The following is an 8,375-nucleotide window of genomic DNA, read 5'->3' as shown; positions in this document are numbered from 1 at the left end:
TCATTTGCATACCCGGAGAGAGGGTCTATCCGTGGGCTGCACCTCCCATTGGGGATTAGTCTGGGCCCTTCCATAGGCCCGGGGTACCCCAGGTTAATAAAAAAAAAAATGATGAACTAAAATATAAATATCAATAATGTTAATTGTGAATATGTTAGACTAAAAATATTTATGTATTTAATTTCGCAAGGATTAAGGATAGACACGAGAATGTAAAATAACCGTAAAAGGTAATGTTAGATATCAGCCAGGCCCAATATAACTCCACACGGCCCATTTAAACTTAATACTTTCCTTGTTAAGAAACGAGAAGGCAGTATATCAAGGCTTGCGAGTCCGGGGGCAAAAACTTTACAGTGTCTCCCCTTGACAACTTCACCACCGTTATATCGGACCTCTCGCTTGCTCTCTGCTTCCGTTTCCGGCGATCTCTTTCGTCGATTTCGTCTTGTGAGGTGAGGATTTCCTCCTCTTTTGCTGTTTAGCGCCACATCGAGAAGTCTGATGATGTGTGGCGCTAACTCTTTTGGTACTCGTAGTCGTACTCGTAGTCCTAGGGTTTTGGTGTGAAGGTACTTGGATTTGATTGAACCGAACTTCTCGATTGTGATCTGCGATTGATCATAAGTTTTCTTAGGGAAATCGATTAGGTTTTATCATCGGGAGAGAATCACTGAATCAGTCCTTTGTTCGGGGCTTCTCTTTTGTTCTTATGACCATGTTTGTGACGTATTGAACTATATCGAGAGTTTGTTTGAGTTGCATTGCTTTTGCTGTGACTGATGGATCCCTTGTTTGATGCAGTTGGAAGGGGTGAATCGATAAGGTCAAGCAAAGATGGCGAACTTGCAAGTTTCTGGAATTATTGAAAAGGTCTTTCCATCATATATTTTGAACTAAGACCGATTTGTTATTGATTACACAAACCTTTCTTATATCTGTTTTTTTCAATGTTTAGATGACTGGTAAAGATAAAGATTTTAGATATATGGCAACCTCCGATTTGCTCAATGAGCTGAATAAGGAATCCTTTAAACTCGATGCGGACTTGGAGATGAGATTGTCGAGCATCATACTTAAACAGCTTGATGATGTAGCTGGCGATGTTTCTGGATTGGCTGTTAAATGGTTTGCTTTCTTCCCTCTTAGACTTGCTCTTCATTGTCTTGAGATTTTTTCTTTTTGTAAATTAGCTGACTGTATTCGAACTTTGATGTATGGTTTTTCTTCCAGTCTTGCTCCATTGGTGAAGAAGGTTGGAGAAGAGCGTATTGTGGAGATGACCAACAAATTATGTGAGAAACTGCTGCATGGGAAAGACCAACACCGTGATACCGCAAGCATTGCTCTCAGAACTGTTGTCGCTCAAGTTGTTCCTTCGCTTGCTCCATCTATTCTTGTTACTCTAACTCCACAAATGATTGGAGGGATAAGTGGCCAGGTTAGTGGGCTAGGAGGCATATTCCTTTTTTCGATGCCACTGTGAGGGCCTGACAATTTCAGGATACCAGCAAAATTACAAATTTACAATTCAAAGTAAAAGTCAGGCTACATTAGACTGATAATTATAATTGAATGATTTTACCTGATAGTTTTGCTGGCGCTGTCAGTTTAATAGCTCTTTCTCAATAACTCTTAGTAGGGCAGAGAACAGTAGACGCTTGTTATTATGTGTCTACCCTAATCTACTTGTTTTGCAAATAACTAATTTTTTGCTATCTTGCTGCTGAAGGGAATGAGCGCAGGGATTAAATGTGAATGTCTTGAGATCATGTGTGATGTTGTTCAAAAGTACGGAAGTTTGATGGCAGATGATCACGAGAAGCTACTGAACGCATTGCTATTGCAATTGGGCTGTAACCAAGCTACAGTCAGGAAGAAGACTGTTACATGCATTGGTAAGTTAACAAAATTGAGACTGTAAGATTGTTGGCTCTAGTACTGTCAATAGTTGGCTAATGTGAAACCAGTTTCTAAACTCATGGCTAATAAATTTATGAATATGGATCTCAGCTGTTGGTGTCAATTCATGATTTCATGTGATACCAACGCGGGTTCAAATGATATATTCAATTCCATTTGTTTCCCCCTAGTGTAAGTCTTAATTCGATGTTGGATATCTCATTTAAGTTCCATTTTTGGGTTTCAGCATCTCTTGCTTCGAGTCTGTCTGATGATCTGCTCGCAAAAGCTACAGCTCAAGTTGTGAAGAACCTAAGTAACAAGAATGCGAAATCGGAGATTACACGCACCAATATTCAAATGATTGGAGCTTTAAGGTTCTTCCTTTTTATCCTTTTTGTTGTGGTATTCGTCTTAACCATGTATATGTTTCTGTTAGTTGTGGTTGTCCTGACTATTCATTGATTGGGATGCACGGGTTACCTTGCGTATTATGAATTTATGATTAGAGTTGCCATGGGTGTGACAGATGATTTTTATTCGTTTATTTTTTGTTTCAGTCGCTCTGTCGGATACCGATTTGGGACTCATCTTGGTAACACTGTTCCAGTATTGATCAATTACTGCACCAGCGCTTCAGAGAATGATGAGGAGCTCCGCGAGTATAGCTTACAGGTCTCACACAAGATACCCTATTTTCTACTTTCTCACTAGGCGTGCATATTTTTATTTTCTTATCCAATTTCTTGATCGGCCAATTACGTAGGCGTTCTCGGAGTTTCTTTTCTGTACTTTGTCGTCTGAAATTTGGATTTTAATCTTATTAAGCTTCAATGAAAGTTGTGTGAAAGTTTGTGATATTTAACTGCAGGCACTTGAAAGTTTCTTGCTACGGTGTCCAAGGGACATCTCACCATACTGTGATGAAATATTGAATCTCACTTTGGAATACATAAGTTATGACCCAAACTTTACGGACAATATGGAGGAAGATACTGATGAAGAGACTCTTGAGGATGAAGAAGATGAGTAAGTTATAACATATGCATTGAATCTGTAACCTAGCCTCTTGCAGTGCACATTTGTCTCAGTAGCTCGTGTCTTTTTGCCTCACAGTGAGAGTGCGAATGAGTACACGGATGATGAGGATGCAAGCTGGAAAGTTAGAAGAGCAGCGGCCAAATGTTTGGCAGGATTAATAGTTTCTCGTTCTGAGATGATCTCTAAAGTATATCAAGAGGTATTTTTTCTTTTCTAACACCTATCGAGAGGATTATATATTTAATTACTTCTCTTGATATGTTTAATTAAAATAAGAAATCAATATTTACTGTAGTCTCTATTGTTTAGGAATTTAATAATAACTTCTCTTGTAGGCCTGCCCAAAACTGATTGATAGATTTAAGGAAAGGGAGGAAAATGTGAAGGTATGTAAAACTAATACTCGACCTGCATTGCTTAACGATCACTGACGCGAGTTACTGTTGTTACAGATGGATATTTTCAACACATTCATTGATCTGTTACGGCAAACAGGAAATGTCACAAAAGGTCAAACTGACACCGATGAATCAAGGCAAATTTTCTGCTTCCTTTTACTCCATACGTTCTGTCACATTAAATAACGAATCATTGCTAACAAAATATATAACTTTGATCGATGCAGTGCGAAATGGCTGCTGAAGCAAGAAGTCTCAAAGATTGTGAAATCCATAAATAGGCAACTGCGTGAAAAGTCTGTTAAGACAAAGGTACGAAAGTGTGAATTTCTCTTTTTGGTTTGGTTCCTATTCGATATTTTTAGAACTCCTTACCTTTTTGTAGGTTGGTGCATTCTCTGTTTTGAGAGAACTTGTGGTCGTCCTGCCTGACTGCCTTGCTGATCATATTGGTTCACTAGTTCCTGGAATTGAACGAGCGCTAAATGTTAGTGGGGATATTCAGTATGCTTATTTACATACTCTCGGTGTTGTTCTTTGCTCATGTTTCTTCCTTTGTCCCCTCCAGGATAAATCTTCTACTTCAAATTTGAAAATCGAAGCTCTTGTCTTCACAAAATTAGTATTGGCATCGCATGCACCTCCTGTTTTTCATCCTTACATTAAGGTTGGAAACATTTTGTTGTTTTCTGTCTATTGACATATTGACAAAATGTTCAGTGACTAGTGTCGAGTTCATAGACGTCAGAAACTGACTCTTTAACTTTAATGTCAAACCAGGCTCTTTCTAGTCCTGTTTTAGCTGCTGTTGGCGAACGCTATTACAAGGTGACCGCTGAGGCATTAAGGGTCTGTGGGGAACTTGTCAGAGTAGTACGCCCAAGTACTCAGGTGAATATCTCATTACATTGAGACATCATTTACTCACTTTTTGAGTCAGTGTGTTCTCAAAATCTAGAGTCAGCGTTTTCTAACTTTTTATACTTCTACCCGTAGCCAATCCACAGATTTTTGCTTCCACTGATATTTTCTCTTCTGTGGTTTAGGGTATGGGCTTTGATTTTAAACCATTTGTTCATCCGATCTACAATCCGATAATGTCTCGCTTGACAAATCAAGATCAGGACCAGGTTTGTGGCATAAATCCCCCTTTTTATTGTTTTCGTCTTTTTTGAGTATCCTGGCTTTGGGGCATTAGATCTAAATTTTAGTTTTGAACTCTTGCAAATTGTCTTAATGATTATTGCTGAAATTGGAAAAGACGAGCAAATTGCTGTGTGTTTTATGGTACTATTTATGCTTCTTAATCTCTCTTCGCTGTAACAGGAGGTCAAGGAGTGTGCTATTACCTGCATGGGTCTTGTGATTTCAACATTTGGCGATCAACTTGGAGCAGCGTTACCTTCATGCCTTCCTGTGCTTGTTGACAGAATGGGAAACGAAATCACTCGCCTGACAGCAGTAAAGGTTGTTCTCGTACTTCTGCTGACGCTTTTATACGTTAATTCTTATTATCTCATGTCTGTGATTGTGTTGGTGCATGCAGGCATTTGCTGTCATTGCAACTTCTCCGCTGCACATTGATCTATCATGTGTCTTGGACCATTTGATTGCTGAATTAACTGGCTTCTTAAGAAAGGTATATGACCTCTTACTAATATCAAATATGTGCCTTTTCTGTTTACTGACTCATAATCAGTGAAAAAATCCCTGAATACAATATCTTGTATTTATGCAATTTGTATTAATGTAAAACAGGCTAATCGGGTTCTAAGGCAAGCAACACTGATTACCATGAATACCTTGGTAACAGCCTACGGTGATAAAATCGACTCAGATGCTTATGAAGTGATTGTTGTGGAGCTTTCATCTCTGATATGGTCTGTTTGTCCAGAACTTCCTAAAATGTTTTTCTCTCTCTAAACTTTCTAGGTTGGAGGTTTATTTAAGAGTATGACGCTCATCTGTCTTTTTCAGCGTTTCGGACCTCCACATGACAGCTCTTGCACTTGAACTCTGCTGCACTCTGATGACCGGAAAGAGTTGTAGTGAAAATATCAGTTTGGCGGTTCGCAACAAAGTTCTTCCGCAGGCATTAACTTTAGTGAAAAGTCCGTTGCTCCAGGGTCAAGCACTTTTGGTAATTTTGTGTTTTGTTTGAATTGTTGTATACTTTGCCTGGGATCAAAGATAAAAAAAAGAAATGATATTGTGAATATTTGTCATAGGCTCTGCAAGGATTCTTTGAAGCTCTGGTGTATCATGCAAATACGAGTTTCTACACCTTGCTCGACTCATTACTTTCTTGTGCTAAGCCTTCTCCTCAGTCTGGAGGTGTCCCAAAGCAAGCATTATATTCAATTGCACAGTGTGTCGCAGTTCTTTGTCTCGCGGCAGGTGATAAGAATTGCTCATCTACAGTTAAAATGCTTATAGAAATCCTTAAAGATGACAGCGGCACAAATTCAGTAAGCTCTCGGATTAGAAAAACTACTTATTTTCCTTTGTAGATCTAGCTATTTGAAGGCTTATTTTTGGGGTGATGGTTTTTCTCTGCGCAGGCAAAACAGCATCTTGCCCTGTTGTCTCTTGGTGAGATTGGGAGAAGGAAAGATCTAAGCGCACATGCTGGCATTGAGACGATCGTCATTGAGTCTTTCCAATCTCCTTTTGAAGAAATAAAGTCTGCGGCTTCATATGCTCTTGGAAACATTGCTGTTGGCAATCTGTCGAATTATTTACCTTTTATCTTGAACCAGATTGATAATCAACAGAAGAAACAATATATTCTCCTTCATTCGCTCAAGGAGGTTTGTTTTTTCTGAACAAGTATCTATATTATAGTATAGAATTAGATATGTTGCTGGACTTGACACCTTATTCCTTGGTTTTTCAGGTGATCGTGAGGCAGTCTGTTGATAAAGCTGACTTCCAGAATTCCAGTGTTGAGAAAATACTTGCTTTACTGTTTAACCACTGTGAAAGCGAGGAAGAGGGTGTAAGGAATGTTGTTGCTGAATGCTTGGGAAAAATGGCTTTGATAGAACCTGAGAAACTGGTTCCTGCACTTAAGGTAGCTGCAGAACAATCTGACTATCTTCATTTTATCATTTCCCGTCATGAGTTTGAATGATGAATTGTATTGGTATTGCATTCTGAAATTTTACAGGTAAGGACGACTAGTCCAGCCGCTTTTACTCGTGCGACTGTTGTTACCGCTGTGAAATATTCTGTAGTGGAACGGCCTGAGAAATTAGATGAAATCATCTTCCCTGAGATTTCTTCATTCCTCATGCTAATTAAAGATGGTGACAGGGTAGGTCACATAAACTTTCCCAATTCGACGATATCAAGAATCATTGATGTTGTTGTGACTGATCATAACTTTCTTTTCCTGTTTCCTCGATCTATGCAGCATGTTAGGCGTGCAGCTGTGTCAGCTCTGAGTACTTTTGCTCACTATAAGCCAAACCTTATTAAAGGACTGCTCTCTGAATTGTTACCGCTTCTTTACGATCAAACCGTTATCAAGGTAACTTCTATTATAAGTGATACAATAAGTCCTGTCATAATATTTTGTTATTAGTTTAACTGAGACATGTCTGTTATGCAGAAAGAGTTAATAAGAACGGTTGATCTAGGGCCATTCAAGCACGTTGTTGATGACGGGCTTGAACTGAGGAAAGCAGCTTTTGAGTGTGTATTTACTTTGCTCGATAGCTGTCTTGATCAACTGAATCCGTCTTCTTTCATTATCCCTTTCCTCAAATCCGGACTAGAAGGTGAGTGCGACTGAACTCTCTTTGTATGTTAATTAACCTTAAGAGTTACGCTTAGCATTATAACAAAAATCACTGTTTATGCAGATCATTATGATCTGAAGATGATTTGTCATCTTATACTCTCACTACTAGCGGATAAATGCCCCTCGGCCGTGCTAGCTGGTAATGTTGAAATAGCTTTTCCAAAATCATTGTTTCAAATCGGGTAAAAAATTGCTTATCAATGATGGTTTTGTTCCAGTGCTGGATTCGCTTGTGGAACCACTTCAAAAAACAATAAACTTCAAGCCAAAGCAAGACGCAGTGAAGCAAGAGCATGACCGTAATGAAGACATGATCAGAAGTGCTCTTCGTGCTATCTCATCGTTGGATCGGATCAGGTTCTCTTTCCTTTTCTTAAAGATTGTGATTTTTTTCTTTCTCTTTTGCGTTAAAATCCAAACTAATCTGATCTTCTTTTTTTCTCTCATTTAATTAAATGAACAGTGGAGTGGATTACAGCCACAAGTTCAAGAGCTTAATGGCTGAGATGAAGAGGTCTGAATCATTGTGGGGGAAGTATCAGACAATCCGCAATGAGTAAAAAGAGTGTATGTTCTGTTATTTACATGAGGAACCATAAAAGCTATCGATGATGTTATAGCCTTGTTTTCTTTCTAATTTTAAAATCAGCAACAAGTCTGTCCTTTTTTGTTTTTTGCCTTTTAAATTTTCTTTTTGTGATGAGGTATTTTATAGCCTTGTTTTATTTGGCTTTTCAATGGTTGCTTTTGTGCTTTCATACTTATGATCGAATTTTAAAAATGAGTAGAAACGTTAACTTGGTGGTCTCTCAAAAAGTGAAAGCCTGAGAAGCTTGGACTGTATAAACTATGAAGTTATTGGAAACAAAGCACAGGTTACATCATAGATAGGCATGACAATAGGGATTTATTTGTACTTGATGGTGACAGTACAGAAACACTTAAATATTTAACATTAAATTAGGTCAAAATAAATGACATTTACTTGTTATTACTATCTTTTTTTTTTGACATCACTTGTTATTACTATCTATGTTATCTTTATATATAAAGTAAGTTTTTTATCTTCTTATGGGAAAAATGTCATGTGGCATTCTTTTTTTAACCATTAAAATATTTTCTCAACTTATATTTAATGGGTTTTAATTGGTGTTAATTGTGAAAGGCATTGAATTTTTAAACTTTCTTTCATAAATGTCCACGAGTTTATAACAGTGTTTTGAATCCGA

The 8,375-nt window shown here is 38.0% G+C and overlaps 1 protein-coding gene across 1 annotated transcript; it reads left to right on the top strand.

The window, feature by feature from the left end:
* The first annotated feature begins 312 nt into the window (after positions 1–312).
* Positions 313–7,908, top strand: LOC108812775 (cullin-associated NEDD8-dissociated protein 1). The gene is made up of 29 exons (XM_018585126.2): positions 313–455; positions 805–873; positions 959–1,128; positions 1,234–1,441; positions 1,733–1,898; positions 2,150–2,279; positions 2,463–2,577; positions 2,774–2,931; positions 3,019–3,142; positions 3,279–3,329; positions 3,396–3,478; positions 3,569–3,653; positions 3,727–3,828; positions 3,910–4,008; positions 4,122–4,232; positions 4,388–4,471; positions 4,668–4,808; positions 4,888–4,980; positions 5,100–5,221; positions 5,319–5,481; positions 5,570–5,809; positions 5,903–6,151; positions 6,238–6,414; positions 6,511–6,657; positions 6,757–6,873; positions 6,955–7,123; positions 7,208–7,285; positions 7,365–7,503; positions 7,610–7,908. Exons 2-29 carry the CDS (start codon positions 838–840, stop codon positions 7,704–7,706), a joined length of 3,654 nt encoding a protein of 1,217 aa, XP_018440628.1. The 5' UTR covers positions 313–455; positions 805–837; the 3' UTR covers positions 7,707–7,908.
* Positions 7,909–8,375: the final 467 nt, after the last annotated feature.

This window comes from Raphanus sativus, chromosome 6 (genome assembly GCF_000801105.2).
Source record: "Raphanus sativus cultivar WK10039 chromosome 6, ASM80110v3, whole genome shotgun sequence".
In the NCBI taxonomy this organism is placed as follows: domain Eukaryota; kingdom Viridiplantae; phylum Streptophyta; class Magnoliopsida; order Brassicales; family Brassicaceae; genus Raphanus; species Raphanus sativus.
Note: the sequence above shows the minus strand (reverse complement) of the source record. Positions and strands in the feature narration are given on the sequence as shown.

Excerpts from the sequence above, each read along its gene's own strand:
- LOC108812775 (XM_018585126.2), top strand. The coding sequence starts at position 838 with ATGGCGAACTTGCAAGTTTCTGGAATTATTGAAAAG. Across the intron at positions 1,442-1,732 it reads TTGGAGGGATAAGTGGCCAG|GGAATGAGCGCAGGGATTAA; the intron begins GTTAGTGGGCTA and ends TTGCTGCTGAAG. Across the intron at positions 5,482-5,569 it reads TCCAGGGTCAAGCACTTTTG|GCTCTGCAAGGATTCTTTGA; the intron begins GTAATTTTGTGT and ends TATTTGTCATAG.